The sequence below is a fragment of the Lissotriton helveticus genome, chromosome 9 (assembly GCF_964261635.1).
Source record: "Lissotriton helveticus chromosome 9, aLisHel1.1, whole genome shotgun sequence".
Lineage (NCBI taxonomy): Eukaryota > Metazoa > Chordata > Amphibia > Caudata > Salamandridae > Lissotriton > Lissotriton helveticus.
In genome coordinates, this window is record NC_136070.1 from 356,311,822 (window position 1) to 356,338,017 (window position 26,196).

At 43.5% G+C, this 26,196-nt stretch overlaps 1 protein-coding gene across 1 annotated transcript in view; it reads right to left on the reverse strand.

Annotated features, from left to right (window-relative positions):
* The window catches only part of DDX24 (DEAD-box helicase 24), a 174,154-nt gene that overhangs the window by 128,235 nt on the left and 19,723 nt on the right, over window positions 1-26,196 (reverse strand). Inside the window, exon 3 of the mRNA XM_078660095.1 lies at window positions 21,367-21,780. Within this exon, the coding sequence (XP_078516221.1) occupies window positions 21,367-21,780 (414 nt within the window). The remainder of the gene's footprint in view (window positions 1-21,366; window positions 21,781-26,196) is intronic.

The window sequence follows — 26,196 nt, forward strand, 5'->3', positions numbered from 1 at the left end:
TACAACTGTCATATGACCTTTTTACCTACAATATTCTTCTTCAGTTCTTTGCTTGTAATGCTTTATTACCCTCTGAACGGGGTTCTGACATAATGCAAAGGAAATGACAATCTGGTAATTTATCAGATTTCAGGTAAGTGATGCAGAATAAAAACAGATGTGTTGCTACATCAAAATTATTTATTTAATTTTGATATTTAAACAAAATTCCCTTTAACTTAATCAGATCCCTCCCTCATTCAAACTTGACAATTGTTCAATATAAACAGGCTGTGATGTAACCTTCCTTCGCCCTTTGGATGCGTCGGACAGCTCTCGGACGTCCGACGCAACAGGTGGCGTGTGCATTGGACGGCCGGGAGCCGTCCGAATTGCACACGCGTGAAATTTTCCTGCACGGCTGTTAAATTTTGCACGTATCCAAAGGTCCGTTAAGGTCCATTATTTGTTAAAGGTAAGAAGAGTCTGCGTCTACAAAAAAATTACCATAACAATTCAATGTCCAATTCTCGTCTTAAACTAACTGATGCAGTTTTTATATCAAGTCTTGAGGCTTTGGCTATCCCAGTAAAAATTCATAAGGCGTAAATTAAATTCCTATTCTATGTAAAAAGCATAGAATAGACTCAAATAAAAGTAAAAAGCAAGCGAGTATCCATTTTCACAACATTAGCCATCCCTTTTTAAAGAGAGATTAGTTGGACCAAGCAGCTTGTTCCCTAGTTTTACTCAAAATAGGTTTATAATTCAGCGCCTATAGCTCAACTATAACTGGATGCCCGTTCCTTAAATATTTTTACTGAAAGGAGGAAGGTTTGATTCCACCGGCCTCTAGAACATACAATTCCGGTCTACTGAACAATGAAATCAAAAACAATCCAGCTTTGCTCTACTTATTGTTCAACCTGACAGCTGACAGTGTGCAATTAAAATCCAAAGCTTTAATGACATTTACTTGTATCAGGTTTAGATACAGCATCGTATCAACCACATATAATGTGATTAAGGTTAATTTCGAGATACTGATGGAAAAGTCATCTATATAAGAATGTTTCAAAGATTCAATGAAGATCGTAGACATGAGTGTAGAAAAAAGACAGCCATGATGTGTCACTCTAGAGATTATGTTGCTTATAATTAATTGTACTGATGAGTTTGAACAAGGTTCGATGAGCAATTGGTTGGAAACTAGGAAACTATAATTGAGGCAATTCCAGCCAAAGAAATCATAGGCTGCTTTGGTTGACAGCCTGCTCAGAATCTAAGATCATTATTACTACCGTAACAAGTGTGCTACAGCCTAATCAATTGTTTCATCTCAGTAATGGGTACTGGTCCCAAGCACTTTGCCAAGAAATACACCTACCAAGACACCAATTAGCCAATATAAGTGATTGGCCATTTTTGTTCGTGATTTGTAGTCCCCATTTAAGTGTGGTAAAGAGCAATAAGAGCCAAAGGGAGACTTAAGGAAGGGAATCAATGTTACATTCCAGACCAAAGTTAGTATCACCCAGCCATTAAGAAAAGACTTGTATAGCTGCGTACTGTACTGGTCAAGCAGGAAAGGAGCACATTGCCAGCAAGTAAACCCAATTCCCCCAATGCATTCTGACAGATGCAATACATAGGGTTTTTGTAATAGAACCAGAAAAGTGTTTGCCAACAGGCAGCGTCAGTACTTGCATTTCTGGTCAGCGGTTTCTGGTTTGTACTAGTCATCAGCATGATCTAGCAAATACGTTTTGGGGTGCTTAAAACGCCTCATGTAATCTATCAGGTAAAGATTTAGTGCCAACCAAGCAGGTGTATCCAATGGTTCTCAACCAAATTACTCCTGAATGACCCAACAATGAATGACCCAACAATGAAGGTGGAGGGGAGCACACTGCCAAGTTAGCATCAGACCTCCAAATGCATTCCGATAAACCCAACTCATATTGTTTTTGATTCACTCATAAAGAGAAAACGATTTGCTATCTGTGTGGGTGCATTCAATGCTTGCATTTCTGGTCACATGTTTCTTGGCTCTTCAACACAAGTATCAAGTAGAATTGTGGGTGCTTGAAATTCTACAAGGGGAAACGTGTTCAATCATTTACTAGCAAGAAAGAGTTCTTTATGTGTAGACCCTAGTACCAGTTTACTCTTTGGTTCCTTTTCACTGTAACTCTGCAAAACGATGCTGATCGAACTGCCAAGATGTCTGAAACAACTAATCTCCGATAGTAAGAATATCAAAATGACCTTGCTAGCATGTAGTCACTTACGACATACAAAATGTCTCAGAAGAACGTGCTCAATTCAGTGGCCTCATGACACATTACAGTAATGCCAGGACTGGTATTATGAATGATTTAACCGCCCAAAAACTTCAAAGAATGGAGTAAAGTAAATCAGGCCATTGTACGCTAAAGTCTTGAATGAGTGAAGACTCGCTCTCAGGACATCAAATGTCTCTGGGGCCTTGAGGATCTCTGCAAGGAATGAGAACATTATAAACAAACTTATTTTGAAACAAAATCTACATTTTTCAAGTCTTAAATTGACGCTACTGAACACAACACAAAACAGCAATGTTAAACTCTAAAAAGACTACAAACCCTAGCTTTATGTTAAACCAGCATCCAACTGTGAAAATGTTTCACAATTCTTATATATAAAAATAAAAATCATTCAAATTAAAATCTCTCCTTCACTTACGCATCAAAGGACCCTGGTCGTCAGTAACTAACAATTCCCAAATGAGGTATGATCGACTTTCAAGGAGATTATTCAGGGACACGAGATAAAGCATAGTGATTCATGAACTAGCCCCATTTCTCGGACAGATTCCTCCCTCTCTTCCTTTAGACATAGGATTATTCTTAGCCCATAGTGGACAAACATGATGAAAAACTCACAGGGGGCAGACTGGACAGTTACATCATGTAATTAAAAAGTAGTGTAAACAGAAGCCCTCAATAACTGATAAGTCTTAATTCCCTTCAAGAGTCCTGGAAAGCCATATGAAAACTCAGCTGAAACTGGTCATCTTAGATGACAATCTTTTTAATGCTCTTCAACCAGGCATCCAATTGTAGCACAGAGTCTGCCATGTATAAAATATTAAACTAGGGTCTATGTATCATAGATAGTGGTGACTTGTGCCTACAAATTCTTCTAGACTTCTCAACTACTCCTGTTAAGACCAACCATTTCAAATTTCTAAAAAAAAAAAAAAAACATTGAGGAGTGCATGGGATTATATAGAGCAATTCCAAAAAGGGTTCATTCCGCTAAAATGTGCTTGAGCCAACACACTAAACTGGGTGCAAAACCCGTGCCTATAAAATGTATATTCAGATTTCTGCTCTGCCAAATATCTTCCAGATTAAACAAGCATAGGCAAAGCTAATAGGTCTAGCTTTAATTTGATAATATATGTGAACACAGACATGCACAGACCATGTGTGACTTGTCTCTTTGCAACCCATCTCATTCTGTGCCGCCTATGCTGGTGCTCTGCATTTTAATCCCCAACGTTTGTGATGCCAGGCAGCAGGTTACACAGTGGCATGATAGTCCGTGTGTATTTGTGCAGACTCATGTTTACATGCATTAGCACATTAAAAACATGCCAATTGAGTTTGTCTATGTTTGTTACCTTTAAGGGAAAGATAAAGGAACATCTGAGATTAAGTTTTCCCTTGTCACTTCTCTGAAAGACTATGGTTTTCTAACCACAAATGGGCATGCCGGTTGATAGGTCGAAAGGCCTACTCTATCAATTTGTGAACACACTTGTAGCAATAAAATTGACCATGCATTCAAACACAGTTTACTATTCAACTATTATAACAAGCATTGGCATAGCCAATAGGTCTCGCTTTTGGGACCTTATAAGTATTTAGTTATGCAGCACAATATCCTTGGTGCAACAACATCACCTTTTGGATGGCTAAACATTATAAGGTCCCAAAGGCAAGACCTATTGGCTATGCCACTGCTTGTTACTTATGTTTTACAATAACTATTATCAGGACGCCGAGGAGCGCTAAAAATCCAAATGCCCTTCGAGGCCTTATACATGAGAAGTAGGCGCTAGGCAACTGCACATAGCAGAACATGCGCACATATTTCAATAGCAATGCATGCCACGCTTGTTGTATCATTACTCCGTAATGTGCATAGGTCTGCATGCATTCATTAGCATTAATATGTTTACCAGGCTGGGTGTGCGTTCAATCCTTTCAGGAATGTGCACATATATTAAAGATGTATGTCGGCAGCGGGATCGTAGACAGTGGTGTGCAGAGTAATGCAGATTGAGTGAGATCTGTTGCCTTTTGTCTGGATGGATATAGGATGTCACCTTAAGGATGGCACCCTAATAAACACAGGTCAGTGAGTGGTGAAGACATGCAGCCAGAACAAAAATCCCTAACCCAGCCCTAACAACAGCAACAAAAACAAGCCCCAGAATCCCACACTGCTTGTCCTGGAGGAGGCGCTGTAACAAGCTTAAAAGCACTAGATATATAGGAAAGGGGATGGCGAGCAACACAGTGGAAAGCAGTGGTGGTATGAGTAGTGCTCACACTGGTGCCATCGTAGTCGTGCTGCATTAAACCAGGATCTGACCCCTCAATAACACTGGATATACAAAGCAACAGCCTCACCATCATTATCCCACACAGAAAACACAATGTCTTGACTCTGGCAGAAAATAGAAAGCAAATGAGCATGCGCTCAATGGAGACACATTTTAAATGCAGTATGCGTAAAATGGAAACACACAGTTGAGAATTACAGACATGAAAAAGAAAAGGATATATACTTTGCAACTGCAATCTCTGATTGTTAGATGTTTCATTTAAGCACCAAAAAAGGTGTCAACAAGTAATAGAACATTTCTACACAAAAAGTAGAGCATAAGTAATCAATTGCCACATAACTAGTCGAGCGTTGCGCTGATCTTAGGCAACAGTAATGAAGTTGATAAAAAATAATTACCAGCTTTCTCGTCACATCCTTTTGAAGCTCCAATGGCACAGGAGAAGCATAGGGAGGAGGCAGTTGTGGCCAAGGAGAGGGAGCGAAGAGCAACTGCTCGGAATGGGAAGCAGTTAACAAGGGAGGAGTTGCAAGACATCGTGCAGAAGTAAAGGCGTGTTAACGAGCAGTAATCAGCTCTGCAAGGGGCACCAATTATGAAAAATAAAGACTGTGTTTTATAATTGTAAAAGAAAACAGGTTTAAAAAAAAAAAAAGTACACTGGGAGGGGGAGGGGGAGGAGAAACACGAGAGACGGCCTGCGGCCGTCAAAGTGAAAGTACGGCCGGCGGAGGGCATTGCTGTGGGGAGGGGGGATGAGAAATGCGACACGGCGGGCAGGGGAGGGGGCGGAGCGGGGAGAGCGGTGATGAGGGTGGGAAGCAGCAGGGGCCTTTGAAGGGAAGCTAAGCTTCACTTCAAAGGTGTGGGAGGAGTGCGGCTGAGGGAACAGATGGCGATTTGACGATGTGCACGCGCATTTTAGGTCAATGCGCACGGGCACAGCACCAAATCGCCCAGTTGGGTAAAGTCTGTATAAGTCGCTATAGTCTCGCTCTGCTCAATGCGCAATGGTATTTCTAGTGGAAATTAGGTTGGTTATTTCTTAAAGCTCAAGGCCGGACCCCACAGAGTAAAAATTGATCAAGCAGCGAAATACAATTATTTGCTACATTGCCTGTATTTTTGGGCAAACAAGTTTACAAAAGTGAATCAGTTCATGCCAGCTGCAGGGTGGTAGCATGTCACGTCTCGTCAGGGACACTGGATAACCACCATTGTTCCACGAGGATATGCACAATTTCATTACATAACTGGGCAGTGGTGGTACTGCAACACATGCGGCCTTTGTTTCAGCTTCTACCATACAATTATCAGCAGCAGTTTACAATTATGGCAAGTAATAACTGAATGTGCTTTCACCAGTCCATGCAATTACAAACATAATGTGATTGTGAAAAGACTCAGTCAGGACAATGCAAAAATTAAACATTCTTGTTTTAGAAACTATAGCTGGATCCTAACAAAGAAACACCCGAAATAGGATTTCCACATCTGTCGAATTTCGATGGCTTCAAAATGATCTAATTTTGTTTTCACTTGTTACAAGCTCTTTGCAAATAAAGTAAGTACACTGTCTTAGGATTTTATAGCTTTATATATTAGGACATATCTGACCATCATCCAGTCCCCACTACGTCCAATAATAGACATATCCAATCTCGTGACAAAGCACAAACAAATTAAACGTGTTTATTTAATAAATAAAAGTCACCCAATATCAGGTACAAAGGTCATTAGAATAGAATTAAGCTATCTAGAGCACGTGGCTACATGACCATGAGGCACCTCCACATATATGAGTAGATATATACACAAGCACACAAACCAAAGGTTAAAGTAACGTTATAGTTAGGTGAATGTCAGTAACAACACTAACGTTTTGAACTAAAAAAAATTGTTACAAAAATCTAACAATTTTAGTTAGCAGATAAAAATCATCTCCAGTAAGACTCTTTCCTAAAGGAACAAGTTTGCATACAGTATATCCAAACATCACCTACTCCTTCCTACTATTCACGATCCAATGGGAGTCTAGCGAGATCGTAACATTTATAAAAAATAAAAAAATAAAAAAGAATGAACCTTATTATCACAGTACTGATCTCTTACACACTTCCTCTCAAAAACAAGGAACACAATATTTCCCACTAACAGTGTACTGAAAATTCAACTCCTTTTTACTATTCACAATCCCTCAAAAGCCCAGTGAGATCGTAAAAATTTGTTAAATACAAAATATATTTCTTTACTTCACTGTAATTTTTTTTAACAGTTTTATATGTGGCGAACTTGACCCGAAGGTATCAGAGCGCTTTACACAAGCACTAGTTGTGTTCATTGAGGTCATCCCTTAGACACCTCCTCTGTAACTCTATGGGGGGGGGGAGGGGAGGACAGCATGCCTTTCTGCTGCACCCTAATTTAGTTTTTCACAATAAAGAGTAACAACGGCCATTTCATTTCTAAAATTCCAGTTGCTAGCCAATCAGCCAATCAGAGCGCTCACGGGACTCACAGGAGCCTCTCATTTCGGCAAGAGCATTAAGGCTCACAGGAAAAACAGGCCTCTCAACCAATCGCAATACTCCATTTTTGATTTGGTGCTCGTGAACCTGACTGCCAAAATGTTAAATTCTTTTTGACTTAATACCTTAAACACTGCTGAATGGATTAACACGAATTTACAAAAGGCACACTCTGCAGACCAAGATCTAGCTTTCAGACAAAGTTTGAGTTTCTTCACTTATATATGTGTGTGTGTGTGTGTATTAATGAATATATATATATATATATATATATATATATATATATATACTATATATATATGTATATATATAGTATATATACAGTGTCGCTTTATTTGCTGTTACGCGTTTCGGAAGCCAAAACTCCCTTGCTCACAAGCTCCGAAACGCGTAACAGCAAATAAAGCGACACTGTGTACACTTTACCTCTGAGTGCGCGTCTAACTTGGAAGTTTATGGTATATATATATATATATATATATATATATATATATATATATATATATATATATATATATATATCTCTGAAACTTTGTCAGTTTGAACTTGAGGATTCTGGCTTGTGATAACACATCTTGCATCGGTGACAAGATCTCTCTGGTGGTCTCAGATGAAGAATTGCTGCTGCTCATCAGTCTAGAAAGGCTGATGAAGCAATTTCAAAACAACAAAATGGACATCAATCCACAGTAAGAAAGATGATTTATAAACAGCAAAGTCCAAAACAGTTGCCACTCTATCAAGGAGTGGGTGCCCAAGCGAATTCACTCCAAGATCAGAAAGGAAAATGCTGCTGGAGATCACAAAGAACCACAACACCTACATCAGGGATGGGACCGACATGCCTCGGTCAGTATAGTAAACCAAGTCCAGGATTCTACAATTAGGGAAAAAATGAACAAGGGTGGCTTTTGTGGACAAAGGCTCTGCTGGCCATAAAAAAGTTGCTGTAGAGCTTAGGTTTGCAAAACAGGACCTCGATGAAACAAAAGACCTGTGGAACAATGTGATGTGGATAAATTAGCCAAGCAAAGTTATTTAGCTGTACTATAAAACAATCATGTAAATGGCAAAAAGCTTAAATAACCACCAAAAAACCTTATACCAACCATCAAGCGTGGTGGTGGCGTGATGATAATTCGGGCCAGAGCATTTACTTCAAGATATTGCTGTTAGAGGGAAGCCAACACAGTCGTAAATCAAGGGTTTGCTCTGCATGTCTGACTTCAAAAGTAAACTGCCACCTGGGGCAGTAGGGAGTTAACTTCGACCTTTGTTTTGTTGGTACCAACCAAGAAGACAATTATGCTGTAGGAAGCTGCCTTTGTATATGGTATACCACTAGGTGGTTATACTGTGCACAGAGTCCAGAAGTGTACATGTTGCACTATTTGTGGTAGTGTGGGCAAACAGCCTTAAACCGAACAGAGGAGTGCAAGATGTTTATTGTGCACACTGACCAATAAATTACACAACTCATAAAGGAGTTCCACACCAATTTTATAAAAAATAAGCTTTGCTCCAAATTTATTTTAAGATCTTTGAAAAAGGTAAGTACATTTTTAAATAGGAATTCATTTCATTTTCATAAGTGGACACAGTGCAATTTTCAGTCTTTGCAATGTTAACCTATGGAGGAAAACAATGAGCTTTTACAGGTAAGTATACCACTTACAGTTCCAGTCTTCGGGTTGCAGGGTCAGCAGAGGGTAAGTTTCAGGTAAGCACAAACACTGCACCTCCAGTGGCATAGGGGCGGCCGGGTGCAGAGGTCAAAGTTGAATATCGGGCCCAATGGTAGTCAATGGAGACTGGGGGAGGTGGGGTATTTGAAGACACAGGTTGCAGGTAGGTAGAGCGGATGCAGGGCTCAAGCTTTGGGGGTTTAGACTAGCACGGGGCTACAAGGCAGCACAAAACATACACCACCGACAGCACAGAGGCAGCCAGGTGCAAGCACAGTGTTGGGCACCCAATGCAAATCAATGGAGAAACTTGGATTTGAAAACATGCTGCAGGCGACAAACTGGAAGCTGCACGAAGGAAACCAGCAACAGTAGAGGTTAGCTGAGATGCTGTAGGTGATAGGGACAGTCAGTCGAGCTCCCCACTGCCCAAGGGATTCGGGTGCAGTGGTGAGCTTTTACGTCCGGTTTTCTTACCAGAGCCAGTCAAGGTCAGGCAACACCTTTGGTGGGAGAGGTGTGGCGCCGCGGCCAGGGCGACTGACGCTGGAATCTGGGGACCACGGTTCGATCCCCGGCTCCGGCGGCAGGTTAGCCCAGCACCATGTGACTCTGGGCAATAGCTCGCTTAATCTCCCCGACGGCCCCCAGCGCCTAGAGACCCTTACGGGTGATTGTGCGCTTTACAAATGTGGACTTTACTTTACTTTACCTTTGGATTCACACTGCAAGCGTTCTCATAGAGTCCAGAAGGGGTCAGCCAATGCTGGACTTGAACTCAGGCTAGCTAGGGAACCTATTCTGGATCGGTGGGCCACCTGGACACAGGCCGGAGTTGTCAGGTGCAGAGTGGTCAGGGATCAGGAGTGCACCAGAGTCCTTGTTGTTGGTTTCTTGAGGACAGAGCTGCGGCCCTCAGGAGTTCTGGTCATTCTCAAAGACAGGCAGTCCTAGCCCTGACTGGAAGAGTCCTCACATCTTCAAGATGGCAGGGACTGAAAGATGTGCTTCACTTCGCCTCCTTCACCTTAGGGGTGCAGCTGGCAGAGGTGGGCACACCTCCTATTCTTCCTAGTTTTTCCCACTGGTGCGCCTGCCCAAAGTGGGGGTGTAAACCAGGGGATGCCAAGTGCTGCTAGCAGCAGAGGCTGAGATTGCACTACAAAGGTGGCAGGCCTTTGAAGCTTCCCTCTAGAGCACTGAGCCCACTCTGGGGGAGGAGTGACCACTTGGCCCAGGATGTTCTTTGTGCCTGGTCCCAGAGAGTGGGGATCTCTACCCAGGGGTCCAGAAACATGTCTGGTGGTGGCAGGCTGCCTAAAGCCAGTCTGTGACCACACCAGGGTTTGAAGGATTTCATGGGGCACCTCTGAGGTGCCCCCTGAGTGCATGTTTAAATAAATCCCCCACTGGCATCAGTGAGGGTTTATTGAGAGGAGTAGTTTCATACCAAACACTTCTGGCTTCAAGATATATTGTGCACCGTGCCTTAAGGCGGTAAGGCCACCTAGAGGGGTGACTTACCTATACCTTAGGCAGTGCTAGTTGGAATGGCACACAGACAGTGGGCCATGTCGACTTTGTCGTTTGGTCTGAACCAAGCCATGCATGCTGCAGTGGCAGTCTTTCTGGGCTAGGTAAGGGGACCCTAGGAGATCCTCTTCAGTCCCAATGCCCTAGGTACCCAGGAAATTACAGAGGGCCTACAGGGCCAATTGTGGGACCGTTTTAGGGAAGAAGCACTGGCGATCTGGTTGGCAGGGACCCTGTGCACTACAATCAAACCCACATAATTGTCCAGGCAAAAAGTGGGGGGCTAACCATGTCAAAAGAGGCACCTTCTTTAAAATGATGACTTGCCGCGGCTGCTTTATATCCTTGAGAATACCCCGTTTCTAGTGCCTCTAAAGTATTTCACGTCCATAAACGCACTGGTCTCGGGTCTCCTCTGGGGGGACAAACCAGCGCTCATTTCCAAGCATAAATTAGTTAAGAGCTGGTTTGATGGAGGCATAGCACTCCCTGATATTCAATTATATTACTGGGCGGCCCAGTTAAAGATTATAAACCACTGGTTGCACGCTCCGCAGACTGAACCAGCGTATAAAGCGGACCTAGGTGGCGGAGGTGTGCTGGCCGCACTCTACGACACAAAAAGTGCTGCGGCCTTGCTTGGCCCCACGGCCCATACGGTGAGGCTGTGGTATTTGGCCTCGGCTCGCCTGAAATGTAAAGACACGCTTACGCAGATGACGCCACTCTGGTTGTCGCGTTGACTGGGCCGTCTATGCAACAGTAGGGGCTTTGAGGTCTGGGACTTGATTGGTATCTCTACGGTTGGAGACCTTTGGAGGCGAGGTGCCGTCCTTTCCTTTGAACAACTTGTGGAACACTATGATTTAGCGCACAAGGAGCGATTTCGATATTTACAGATTAGCCATGCCCTGAAGTCACTGATCCAACCTGGAGCAGAGCTACCTGAATCTACCCCACTAGAAGATAGGCTACTTACGGAACATATGCCCAAAAGGGCGACCTCCTTGGTTTATCGCAAACTTGTTAATAACCTGCCTGACCCCACTCTGAAGCGAAGGGCAGCCTGGGCTGCGGAGGTGGGCGACTTCGATGAGTCGGATTGGCAAACCGCGCTTTCCTCTCCTCGGGAAGTTGCTGTGCTGTCTAGGCTCCGATTAATACAGTTGAAAATAATTTTGCACCGAGTATATTATACTAGGGCCACTCTTCACAAGATAAGAAAAATCACACATCAGTATTGGATGCGGGGAGGAGGGAACATTCTTTCATACTATTTGGGACTGCCCTCAGATTGCCTGTTTTTGGGCTAAGGTTATGCGGACTATATCACAAGTAGTGAAGGACTCACTGGTTCCGGAACCGCGCTGCTGCTTATTAAACATTTGGGAGCCTAACGATTTCAATCACTCCATGCAGGACTGGGTCACGCTAAGTATTATGTATGCTAAATGAATATAGCCAGAGTCTGGGGATCTCCTTTGGTGCCGGCGCTCAGGGACTGGTGCTCAGATTTGGACTTTGCAATGGTGGCAGAAAGGGCAGTGTATCAGAATCGGAAATGTCCGCAGAAATGGGCCAAGATTTGGGGAGCATGGAATGAGTATAGAGAGTTCATCTGCGAGCCACCACAGTTAGACAGCGATAGCGCCTCAGAGTAGGGAGGGGGGATGGGGGTCCAGGGAGAAGGGGAGGGGCTGACTGATTGCCACAACTAGATTGTTTTCTTCAATTTGTGATGATGTACTTGATTTCTTTGATTTGCCTTATTTCTGTATGCATGGAACGCCTTTCAAATGCCCATTGTATGTTTCTTTGAATCAATAAAATTGTTTAAAAAAAAAAAAAAAAGAGGCACCTTCTCACACATGCTTTCCGTTGGCACATTATATTAGGATTGTATTTTATTGCAACACTTATACAGATGTCTGTGGGGCGTTGAAGCGCTTGCCAACATGGGTAGCATGCCACATGGTGTCTGGTGTGTAGCTGTAAGTGTGCTATCCTTGTTTTGATCCTCTGTGGGAAGTGTCTCCATGTCATGCCTGATGCGCAATGAGGCGTGGTTATCGTGTTATATAACGCAACGCTTAGCAGTGTAACATTTAATTCAGGTGTGGGAGAGAGGTGCATAGCTTATGGGTTTCAGTACGCTGGTGACTGTGAATGGCTCTACGAGCCCCTTTATGGAATTTTTATGTCTCGCCTAGCAATGCAGCGCAGCGGCTCGCTTGGCGAGATCTATTGTCATCGATTTTTGTTGCGAAAGGGGACTCAAGATGTGCACGCGCCTGGACAGGTGATGTGCACGCGCACGACGTCTTGCGTCTCTTCTGCCTTGTTTTTGTTCTTTATTCGCCTTCGCGCGTGTGAATGTGTGTGCAGGATGCACGACTTTAAAGTTAACCGCCTCTCCTTTCTCCCTTTTCCACTGTTTATCTAATCTTTCTCTTCTTGTTCCTTTTCCGTTTTTTTACCTCTGGATTAGAGTCCGAATATTGCGGAAAAAGGCTCTGTCCTCCAAAACAAGTGCTGTTTAGACTTTCTACTTTTAGGGTGCACACACGTGATGTTTTTCATTTCCACAAGAAACCACACACTACCCGGGGTGTGTATTTTAGACCTTCATGGGTGACAAGGTGTGTTGGATATGTTTTTTTCCTTAGGTGTATTTAAAAAAAAAAAATGCTCATTATTAGGTTACATTATCTATTTTTGCACAGGTTAGTCTATCTTGGGGAATATTTTAACGGTTTCATTTCTGAAATCCTCAAATCCATCTTTCCTACTTAAAATAACGCTGCTTCATTTCTTAGTGACATTGCTGTTGGGAGAAGAATACGCAAACTTTTGTATACAGCGCGGGCTGTAATCATTAGAGCGCAGTTGTACCGGTTCCTGAGGATTCCATATATGAGTTGCAAAAACGGGCACTGGGAGCTGTATAATTTCATCGACAGCCTCCCAAGTAGGGGCAGTGATTTAGTAGCTAACCCATTTGATCTGAATGTTTGGTATTCAGTATGTAATAGGTGTGATCTTGGGCAACCTTGCACTGGAGAGGACAAGCTGTAAATTGTTAGCGCTCGGATAGTCTAGAGTATTGAGGACAGGACACAAAAAGGTTCTGCACGAATGATGTGTATTCATTTAGACAAGTTGACAAAAGGTAGACACATTATGTGGAACATGTAAAATACATTTTACATTTTCTCAAAAAATAATAATAATGCATACGGTGCTCATTTCCAAACATCTGGTATGATTGTTCCACTTAGTTTAAATGTGTTATTTTTCTACATGCTTTGCCATTTACGGGTGGGGTTGCATCCGTTACAAGTCCAATTTCTTAACCAACGGATATCGGCGAATGAATTATTTGTTTTTATTAGCAAAGATACTCTGCAAAAGGGTCTTAAAATTCATAATTTGACCCTGTATTAAAATCCTGATTCTTATGGTGGATATACCTCCAAGAAACCCTGAAAGGTATGGATTGCTTGTTTATTGACCCAAACTGGTCTTGGATTTGAATCCTGTGTTCCAGGAAGGTGCCCTGTTATACATTCCAAGTATTTGATGTGCTTGCCTTCACTCAAACTCGATCCTTGTCACTTCTGAGACAAAGTGACGATCAGAACCGCAGATTCAACTGCTGGTCTTCTGAGTGAGACTGCCACATGTCTGAAACAAGACACCTTCCAATAGTGATTAATTCATGGCAAATACTAATGCCTCAGCGTATTAAAAAAAAAATATCTAAATTTCCTGCAGCATTTTAACCCCTTCGGCACTCATGACGGAGCCATTCCATCATGAGCACCGGTTGGGCTGTGCGCATGTCGGAATCGCTCCGTCACGGCCCCGCCCGCTCAATAGAACCTTCAGCACAGCGCGAAAATCTGCGCCGCGTTGAAGGGGTTAAATATTTCTTGGGTACACCATTTACGTCTCTTGTAAAATGATCTTTGAACCCTAATGGGTCTCACCAATGGTACTTAAACACGGTATATTACATTGTGGAACACATCTTTCCGTTGTCCCAGCACAGAGGAGAATTTGCTTCCTCCAAAGTGGCCCATCTATTTCTCTGTCCAGGAAACCACCCTCCAGGTGAGTCACTGGCACCCTCTTAGCTCTGTCAATCCACTTCCTGGTTGCTTCTCAGCATAGTCCTGTCAATGTGGAGAAAAATAACTGTTTACAAGTATAGTTTTGCTGCCTGCCTACGTGTTTGTTTCTTCACAGGTGGTTCTTTTGTGCTGCGTATTTCCCTGAGGCAGCTTGCAGTCTTGGCAGGCGAGACTTGGGCTTAGACCTTCCCACATCTGTTTGTCATTAAAACCTAGTCCCTTTTACCCTTGACTCCAATTACCTCTGCCTCATGGGCATCCAGGCTAAGGACATCTTCCTGTGACGTTTTCCCTTTTAGTGCCTTGGACAAGAAAGCCTGCCCTCTACCATTCAAGTGGTCTCCCTAACTTCTCCGGCCCACCCTCCTTGTTGATAATGTAATGACTTTCTTTCTACATGGTGTTCTGATTCTCAGCCACATAGGTGAATTTACCCTTAAACACTCCTGCTGGGTGGCCCCTGAAAACCCTATAATGAGATGTCTTTTGGTTGGACCTTCACTGCTTCTGGGTAGGCCTCATTGATCTAACTTCACACTGAGCTGTCTGTAGGTGTATTCCTAGTTTGGGCCCTTTAGACCAAGTAGAGCCAAGGGCTCCAAATCGCTTTTGGGTGGGCCTCAGAAATTCACTACTCTGGTATTTTTGGAAAGTGGGATATTGGTAAGGGCAAATGTAGGTCTGCCACTGGCAATAAGGCCACTAACACATGATAGGACCCAGCATAGGTCTTAGAAAATTATTCCTATGCTCAACTCTTGGTAACGTGGCTGTGAGCAGACAGGCTTAACTTCAAAGACAGGTATGTAAAGCATTCAAAAACACCATTTCAGTAAATATTTAAGACACAACACATAGTAAAAATCCAACACCAATTTATAAAAATAGGAAATATTTTTATCTTTAAAATGGCAACAAAACGACAAAAGGGAACCGGAGATATGAATTTTTAAAGATTTCATAAAATATAGCACTTAGAAGATTATAGCACCATATTGTGATACATGCTCGCGATAGACCGGGTCAAAGTCAAAGTTTCAGGCCGGACGCGATGGAGCCCTGAGCGGCTACAGCCCCCGACAGGTCCCAGTACAAGTTTCCAACTGCACATTTAGAACATTTTCTGGAGCTTTTTCTCTCGAAGCCCCTTGAAGCTCCCAGGTAATCCGGATTCGGTGAGGGTTCGCCGGTTTGACTTGTGATGAGTTCCCGATGAACTTCCCTGGAGCGGACTTAGAAAATATTTCAAGTTTGCTTCAGCGGGCCAAATCAAGAATCCAGGCGCGATGGAAGGCAGGTGGCTTGGCTCTCGCGGTTGCTCCCGGTCGACTTTTCTACGAGCGGACTTAGAAACTTTTCTGGAGCTTTTTCTCTCTAGGTCTCTCAATGCTCTTCATGTAGCCGGATTTGGTGAGGGTTCGCCGGCTTCAGATTTTCTCTAGTCCCAGTCAATCTCTAAGTCAATGCTATGGAGCTTTTAGCAGGACAAACCTGGATGGCTTGGCCAGCTTGCGGTTGAAGGCAGGCGGCCTGGCTGGCCAGGTTGAGTCGGTCCCTCTATGGAGATTTTTTCCAAAGTTAGTCCAAACTTCTTCCTGAAGTTCCTCAAGAGGTCCCAAAGTGGCTCAAACTTACTCCAAAGGTCTGGAAGCTCCAAGATGGTCCTTGAACGTTTGGGACTTCAGTTCCCACAATCCACTGGTGCAAAACCTTTACAAATCCACTGATGGGTCTCCAAGGTGTGGATTTAGTTGGTGATGTTCCAGTTGAGCTTATTTTAACCTGTAGCTTTCAGTGAGTCCAATGTGTAGTGCTTTTCCAGCAAGATAATCCACAGGGCTGCAGTTTCAGATGGTGCAGTCTTCATAGGTCAGGCCTTGCACAGCAAAATCTTCTCAGCAGGGCACTTCTTGCTTCGTTCAGTTTCAAGCAGCAGATCTGGAGGGCTCTGCCCCTCTCAGATACTTATTACCAAAATTCTCTGGGTCAAACACCAGGTCAGTTCTGACCAATGAGAGCAGGGTAACTCCTCAGTTATGACCACATCCTGCAGAGTGTGGCATTATATTGTCCCAGAGTGCAGCAATCTTTCAAATCCATAATGGCTGATTTTCCAGCAAGGAGGTAAGAGCTGGCTAAACACACCCCTTGGAATGTCTTATTTCCATGGACTCTACCCATACCATCTGCACATACCTTCCTTAAGCCTAGCCCTGACTCTGGGTCAAGAGTGTAAGAGGGAAACTGAAACCCAGGCCTCCCCTCTGCCTTTGAAGAGCATGGTTTACAACTCCAACCCCTGGCCTGGTGTTCCTATAGACCAGCACACTGCCCTCCCAGCAGAGTTGTTAACCCTAGGGGTTCCTTATCACCTCTTCAAAGCAACCTGGCTAATCCACTTAACTCTGACCAATTGGGGCAGACCACTGGAATGCTGAATGTGGACTTACAAACATGAAAGTCTTATAACTTCTTGTATGTACACTTTAGGAGAAATTCAACAATATAATATTTTTGTATTTACTACTACCATTCTGAGAAGTGTTTGAATGGCCCGGCTAGTCCTCTCCTATCAATATTTATTAATCAATAACTTCCTACCATGTTAACCTATGGGCCATGGGTTTGCAATGGGGAAAATGACTTGGGACAGTTTTCTAGCACCAGGGCTTATAAAAACATGTTATAGGTATTTCCCTAATTACTACAGGACCCACACCCCCTGTGCAACTAAGGGAGACCTTAGGGGAGACCTTAGTAAGTAAGTGCAGATCCTCCTTACCCAGTGCTCCTAGCATTAAAGTCGAATTTGAGCAGCACTTTTAACACAATGTGGGGAGTGAAATGTGAAATTTCACTTTACCCAGGCATATAAAAACTCATTTTATAAGGGTGTACCTTATGGATAACTGACCCCCCCCCCCCCCACCCACCCCTGGAATACCTAGGGGAGACCTTGGGGATCCCTAATATGCCAAAACATTGTAGGTTTTCTATTTTTAAGTGCCCCTCCCACCAAAGTCGAGTGTGGGCACAATTTACTGTTTAAAAGCTGTCCTGGCACCCAGTGCTGCTTTTAAACTGACCTCAGGCATCAGCAAAAAGCTGCAGGCCTCTAAACTGCCATGCCTCAGGGTACTGGGGACTTCTAGGGGCAGTTTCAATCCCCTGCCCTATGATATACTAGGGGACTATGGGGTAGGTCAGCCAATTACAGGGGTACCCCACCATACCATAGCGTACCCTAGTGTATGTTGGGTGTTTTAATTGTATTCTAATGTGTTCCTTTCAGCTCAGCACTGGCCCTGGTTAGGCAGAGCCCAGTGTCAGTCAAATCAGTTACTACCAGCATCAGTCAGGAAAAAGTTGGGGGGTGCCCAGGGCACAGGTATCTTTCGTATTTCTCAATTTCTGCCTCCACCACCCTCTGGATGAACCCCATAGACCATGTGGTGGCTGTGTCATTCCCTAGCTCCTTTGTGGACTGCTTCCACATAGTCCAGGTAGACCTCCTGGATAAACTACTCTTGTCAGTGTGATATTCCTTGGGTTCCCTGCCACAAGCTGTCTTATTTGTGATGACTCTGTATTATTGGCCTAGAACTCATAAGCCTACAACAGTGATGTCTGCTGTATTCCTCGGACTCTTCGTTCTCAGCTCCTGGATGGACCCCTGAGAACGACTGTAGTCTCTGGTATTCACTGTAGTCTATACCATCATCTTAAGTGTAACCCTGTAAAACAAACAAAGTACCCTCTTAAACGAGCACTGGAAAACACTTTGGGCCCTTTAAGTCTTATGAAAGCACCATGTAAGTGGCAATACAATACATTGCACAATTCCGCCATATTTAAGAAAAAGATAAACGTCGGGAAAGATCACTCAGTTCCCTCTTTCCTTGAAACTACTTCCAGTTTTTACCATTACTGGTCCAGCCAGCTCTTAAATGTATGATTCTTCAAGAGCGTCCACCCTTTCATCATATCCCAGTTCCTTCCCGAGCTGCTGATGTATACAGACTGCACTGTGCAAATATTTGGTGTATTGTGCAGAGGAAAGGTTTTAGAGCTTGCGGAGGGATTGATGAGGTGGTATGGGGTAGGCAAAGAGTTGAGAGGGACTACAGGAACAGTCGGAAGCTACGGAGATTGATGCAGGTAGATGGAGACGGCGTGTAGCTCCATAACAGTGTGAAGAGATGCAGGTATGAAGCAGAGAATGAACTCTATTTGCCTATAGGCCAACTGTGTTTGTGGGACATCCTAAGCACATCCTATCTTTTTAGTAAGAACATAATTTGGCTATCTGATTTAGCTGCCCTTTTTGGGTCGAGCCTAGAGTCAGCGCGTATGCGCTGATCTTGGATTCTTTTTGTAGTGGAGTATTTAATATAAGCTTCGCCCACTCTCCGCACATATTTGTCATTGGCTTGTGTCAATGTCAGTGCCCTTCGTAAATGCAGGCGTCTGGTTCGTAAAGAGCCTTGTTAGTCCCTCCTTGGTACCGCCTTGTCTGCATTTGTTACCTCCCATAACGACAGGCCCTTATACTTCGGTTGTCACACTGGACGCCTTATTTAGTCTGTGAGCCCAATTTTTTTTAATGAATAATGTGGGACAATGGAGCACTTGAATTTGCAGCGCACCCACACAGCACTCGTGGGACAATGATGGGAGCTACTTGTATAAGGAGCGCTCAATGCGTGCTTTCACTTTAATTAGGCACGGGTCGCCGAAGCAGCCTGGTGATTGTTGGGCAGAAAGTGAAAGTTTTACATGTGGCCAGGCACATCAAGTCTTTCGCAGCTTCTACCTAAACAGTTTTTATACCATCAACAGTCTAAACATGGTGGCTTCGGGAGCGTGGCACTCCAGGTTTTCTAGTTGTTGTTGTTACTGGGGAAAAAAACGTTTCCTGCTCCGGGTTGATCAGGAAGTGGTATTAGAAGATCAGCGGCTTGCTTGCTTTCTGCTATGAAGTAAGTGTGTTAAAAGCTTGTGGAAGCACAGCGGACAAGAGTTACTTAGGGCACAGAGTCGCTCCTCTCCGTACAGCAAAGGAAGAGGCCAGTATGATTCGTACCCGAGAAAGGCAGCAGCGAACCCTTATCCCGGTCGCTGAGTTATTCTCAACTGACTATATTTGTCTTAGGATGCTGTTGTTTAATTCAGTGTGCTTACATCTCGTTTTTTGCACAGAACACTAAATTGTAGCAATTACACTGTGTGTTTTCATTAGATGGAGACTGGCCCGACCAGCATCTTGCCACAGTTTATTTCTTGAGGTGAATTATGCCTTTTGGGTCTTTATCAGAGACTTAAAATACACAAAGTAACGACTTGTTTCATAGACCTTGGACTCATTGTAGCTAAGCGACTAATTACCAGGTGGCGGAAATCTTCTGAACCCCTAAATACAAAGGTCTGGTCCCAATACTTAATATGCTCGGCCCAGGCGGAAAGCGTGGCGCTCTGTCAAGAAGACACTATTGGGGTGCGTGCTGTTTGCGGCAGCATGGGACGCGATATTAGCAGATTTCCGAATTGCCTGGCAGGAGAATTCGGAAATGCAGAGACCCCCTCAGGGACAGACGAGACACACGTGCAAACTAATGGCACAGAGTGAATTAGACATCATAGAGAAGAGGACCTCAACCCGGGAAATTTGCGAGGCCCCAAACACGGTGCACCTCATGTACATTTCCAAGTTTACATATGATCATTTAAATAACAATGGTTGGCGTCATACAATCTCAATATGTGATCAATGTGCAGTTGTGTGGGGGCGGGTGTGTCGAGGAGGGTGGCGTTACCATGCAGCTGGCATATGTTGTTCCCCTAATAGGTCGGCCTAACGGGGCTTTACCCTTCTATTTAATTTGATAATATTAACATCCTGTTCTTCGCAAGACTCCTGAATGCTTTGATAATATTAACATCCTGTTCTTCGCAAGACTCCTAAATGCTTTGCATAAACAAAAGCACTGACTATGTAATGCTTATATGATAACATCTATTTTGTAAATTATTCTATTATTCTAACAATGTCAACATACATTTGATTGCTGATGGTGTCTGTTTAACCCCTTGAACAAGTCTGGAATTCCCCTGCGGTGCGGGCGAATTCCACACATGCGCGGTTCGGACGGCCCCTGGCCGTCCGACGCAAACGCCCACCGTGACCTCGGATGGCCGGGGGGTGCATGGAAAGGGCTAAATGCATGAAACATTTCTTTAAAAAAAAAATTTAAAAACCCAACAAACAAATTATAACAAAAAAAAACTAAAAAACATCCATTTACTCAGGGTCGCTGCACCAGACCCCAGAGTATAGCTCTGGGGACACTCCTCTCTTGAATTTAGAAAGAAAAAAAAAACAAGGATTACAGTGCCTTCAAATAAGAAAAATCCGTGTGCCTTAACAAATGAACACATGCTCTTCCATACACGATTCTTTTTCATTCTCTCAAGTTATATCAAATCAAAACGCAAACAAAAGCAGGAATTCTCAAACTTTTCATTGGTGTAAATCGATGTCAATTAAGTAACCCCTGTTAGAGAGCACTGTGGCCACATCATCTCAACTTTTAATTATTACAAATTAAAAATGAATGACGTGGTCCCATGATGTGAAACCATCACAGCCTTTTTAAAACACCATACTGCCCTGAGTGACCAGTGATTTTGGTATTTTATTTTATTTTTTTTAAATAGCGAACCTCTTTTTTTAAATGTTTTTAACTACATATTTGTTCACTTGTGCAAAGTGAAATATGAATGGTAGGACCAACGGCACAACTCTTTATAACCCACTCTCCCAGTAACAAAATGAACAAACTTCTACTTTCACATATGAACACACAGGAATAATATGGAATGTCTCCACTGACCTGTAAATCTGGCTACTGCATCAATATGATGTTTTACTTGGACTGCCAATTCCCTTGTGGGGGTCACAACAAGCCCCAGCAGAGGTCGATTTTTATCCACAGCAGGAGATTTTGCAGCAGACGTACTGGAATTAAAATTAAAGTCAACATTTTCCAAAACCTTCACACACCCAACATTAGCAGATTCCTCCCCTTCATCATCACCGTTGTGATTGTCGTCCTCTTTATTATCAGTTCTGTGAATGTCTTTTGCTTTATCCTCTATAAAGTCTGTCTGTACATCTGTATCAAGAAAGGGCTCGTCAGTCACATCAAGAACGTCTTCTTCCTTATCATTTGGATGATTCTGGGCTTCTCGCCACTCGAGTATTGAATGGATCATGGGAATTGCAAAGGCCAGTGTTTTCCCGCTGCCTAAAAAAGAGACCATGAAAATGTATTGGTTCAATAAAAAAAGAGCTCAAGTACAAACAGAATAATTCAGCTATTTGGGGATCCTCCAAATAAGGGCTAAAATGCATTGTTCCCTTTGTAAATCACTACAGATCGTCCAGGCTCATCACCTTATGTCAACATGGCTTCACAAATTAAACATTTGCATGATTAAAGGCGAGAATATAAATCTACCTTGCCTGGTTTGTTCCTTTGACCTTTAGGATTAATAAATCTACCCATGGACAAAAGAATGCTCAAATCCTAACTTGTTCAACTAAGTGTCCTGGACACCCCATTTCTCTCAATTTTTACTCCCAAACTTTGGAACCAACTGCCTGACCACCTTCAGGAAACCCGCCCTCCTCCCCTTCAGGAAACACCTCAAAGCTCTCCTATTCAGGGAAGCTTTAGGTGTTGTTTAAACTGTCCATGCCTGTGCAGCTGTTATGTAACACCAACAGGCCTCGGGCCTCTCTCTCAAAAGCGCTTAGAGACCTGCCGGTGATTTGGCGCTATACAAAAATAAATTATAACATAAAATCCTGATTTTCGAAAATGATCACAAGTTTACAATTTCTACTCGACAGAAAAAACGGTCCATATGTTTATTTCATAACCTGTCTTACAGTCAGTTCTTACTGCACTAGCATATATGGACAAGCCTGGCCAATTCAATGGATAAAGCAACGCTTGCCCTCAAGAAAGGCAAACACATTTGGGACAACTGGTCAGACAGAGAACAAACTAACAAAGAGCCAGCCCCACTATGTTCTTTCCTCCATTGTTGGATACTTCAAATGTGGACACTGACATGCATGCCCACTAACTACAAATACATTTGAATATTGGAACACAAAAAAAATCCTAGCATGATGTATGCAACTCGGTGTCCCTGCAATTTATTATACATAGTGCAAACCACTTAGAAGATAAAGATACAGAGTCTGCAATATCTGAGCAGAGTGAGATTCAAAACAAATGCTCCCTTGGTGCAACATTTCATAAAAATACACACTGACAAACAAACTGCCAGCAGGTGACTAGGAACATAGCTACTCCAACAAGGGGTGGTAACATCCATTTATTGTTCAACAAACAAGTAAGGAAATGGATTACACTCACTACCTTTGTAGAGCTTAAACTGAAAAAGAACCCAGATAGGGGCAATTTTTGCTAAATAGACCAATGTATTCTATTTTTTTTTATCTCACTCGTTTTAAGGTTAAACACCAGCTTTTTGTGGTTCCTATGATGTTAAACAATTTCCACAACAAATAAAACATTTAGGAAAATAATTTTAACATGCTTGTAAATTTAGCTGTTCATCGCTATTAGTTTACCTGGAAATGGTAAACTGAACAATAGCAGGAGTCTAATTTTTACCACTAATCTGACTTCAGAAATGCTTCCAATGACCGTTTGAGCCACTGAATGGCAAAATATTTTTCGTTTGCATTCTAAAAAAAAGACAGTTAACTTTCTTACTCATGGTTTTGTGGTTTCTAAATTTACTGAACCATATTCATTTAATGCGGTCTGCATCTTTCTAGACGTTTTTCAATTATCAGAATCTCTTTTCAATTGTATGTGGATGGCAACGGGCTGCAACATTTGTTTTTGAGCACCCAAGAGAAAAGGAGCACAGCTTATCCACTCATTCCTGCTGGCTGACAGGCAGGAGAGTGTCCGGTCTGCTATTAATAGGAATCGAGGTAAGTGAGTCATGCTATTCACAACCACCCTTTGCTCAAAATTAATCTGTCAATAAAATATGTCTCTCCTTTATTTTCGTCATATTATGGGAATATTTGACTGTTGTTTTAGCTGCATTTGTTTGAGGAATTGAAGTCTTTAACATCCCAAACCTAAACATGTCTACCTCTTTAATTTATTTTCAACAACAATATTAATAATCGACCTTGACAGAGTTTTTGGTTGTTTTTCCAGAGATCTTAGATGAACTACTATTTGCAGTTAAGTCTAGTAAAATTTCATGAATGTGTTACACATCTGAACACCTGCACAATTGTGTACATGTGCTGGCATCATATATTAATTTTTCAGTTTCGAAGATAGACGCTGAGCAGGCCTTCAGCCAGAAACGTGTAGGGTTAAGCAGTTCCTCCTTTTGGCATGACCACTGGCTCACAACATTTTTTAAACATCGATTGATAGTCACTTCCTTTTAGACCAGCTTCAGACAGCTATTGCTGTCTGGGAGATCCGATGTTGATGTTCTCAATACGTGGTTTATGTCTTCTTGTTTAGGCTAAGGCTACTCACTAACAAGCGTTACATTTTCATTACTTTGCTGCTCATAACATGTTTTTGGCTTCGATGCTGTTTTCATCAGAAGGCAAACACAGGTACGCGCATTGGCTTGCTTACTGCTGCTGGTCCATTCCCAAAAGTTTATTTTAAGTAGTATATTTCCATTGAGGTCTTTCATGTTCAAACTCTTCTTGTGGGAAGGGTTTGCCTATGCTAGCCTAAACTGTTCAACAAAGTGTCCTTCTCCCAGCTTCCATATTGTTACAGCCCCAGGACTTAAGTAGTAGGACAGTTTCTTTCTAGGACAGCTGGGAGCAACACACACTTTGTCACACAGCTATTGCCAAGCACATCCCATAAAAAAAAGTTAGAATTGTTAGGTTCGCCATAGCAGGTTTAAAATAAGTTAAACTGTTAGATCTGGGGGTCTCTAGTTGGCAGAGGTAGGTACCACTGTCCAAATAGGGACCCTTGCTTCTAGTCAGGGCAAGGAGATAACCCTCTGAGATAACCCCTGCTCACCCTCTAGGTAGCTTGGCACGAGCAGTCTAGGCTAACCAGAGGCAATGCGTAAAGTATTTGTACCAACACTCACAGTAACACAGTGAAAACACCACAAACTGACTCCACAACAGTTTAGAAAAATAAAGGTATTTTAATCTAAACTACACAAGACCAAAACGACAAAAATCCAACATACACAGTTCAAGAATATGGTTTCAAAAGAGTTCTTAAGGTTGCGTTAAAATTCTTTAGGTTGCGATAGAATTCTCTACGTTGCGATAGAATTCTCTACAGATGCGTGAAAAGTTCACAGTTGCGTCACGTTTACTCACAGTACCTTTTAGTTGCAACAAAGTTCCAAAAGCAGAAGCTGGTGCGGTGGAAAACAAGCGATGCGTTGCTCCTCAGACCCTGGGGAGGCGATGCGACAGCCCCGCTGCAGCAGCGGGTGTGTTGCGACGAATCCGGTCTGTATGGGGAGGAAGGCCACTTGTATGGATTCCGGTGCGTAGGTTCCGTAGGAAGTCTGTTCTCGCAAAGGCACGATGCAACAATCTCGTAGGGGCTGCGACGATCTCCGGGGTGACGATGCGCGGTCCAGCGGTGATCCCCTCTCTCGCAGCTCCTCGATGCGATGGTTCTGCGACGATGCTCGCAGCGACGTGATGCGGTCCGCAAGCAAGCGGTGCGGCATTCTCACTCAGCGACGACAGGCTTTGCGACGACTCTCGCAGCGATGTTCGATTCTCCCGCACCGGTCTGCTGCGTCCCGCAAACGAAGGATGCGACGTCTCTGGCAGCGGCGTCAGGCGCTGCGACGATCTCGACCTCCGTAGCGGCGGGAAACTTCTCGCACTGTCGGGGATGCGCTCCGCAAGCGAGCGATGCGACACTTTTCAAGTTCAAAAGTCACTCAAGCTTAGTTTCAAGCTTCCCAGCACAGGTACCACTTCCAGAGGCCCCACGACTGGATCAAGCACTCTAGGAAGGACAGAACTCTCTCAGCAGAGTTCAGGGAAGCTGGGGGCGAAGTCCTTTTGTTCCTGGGACTTCAAAACAGGGAGCCAGCTCTACTCAGGCCCTTGGAGATTCCTTCAAGACAGGGGACACAGCTCAGCAGCAAAGTCCTTCCCCTCTCCTTGGCAGCAAAGCAACAGGTCAGTCCAGCAGAGCAACAGCAGGACAGTCTTCCTTCTTCAGTTCTGCTTTCTCCTTGGCAGAGGTTCCTTCTTGATTCCAGGATGATCTAATTTTCTGTTGTCAGGGGTCCTGTACTTATACCCCTAAAGTCTTTGTTCTCTTGGTGCATGTGGGCTCTGAGCCCGGTCTGAACCAGTTCTGGGTGGATCCTGAGCACCTTGTTTTGCTGGCTGCATCTTTCCTTTCAGAGTGAGGGGCAGGGTCCTCAGCCGCCCAGCAGGGGGGTAGAGCCAGCATTGTGGAAGGCAGGCACAGCCCTATTCAGCCCAGGTGCTAACTCCTCCCACCACTCCAGTTGCAATTGCAGTCATTCAGCCTAGTGCTGACTCATCCAGCCTCCTGGGGAATCCCCCAGCCCCTGTCACTCTCAAACCAGACAGTCAATACACAAACAGGCCCAGGCACACAGAAGGGTCAGAC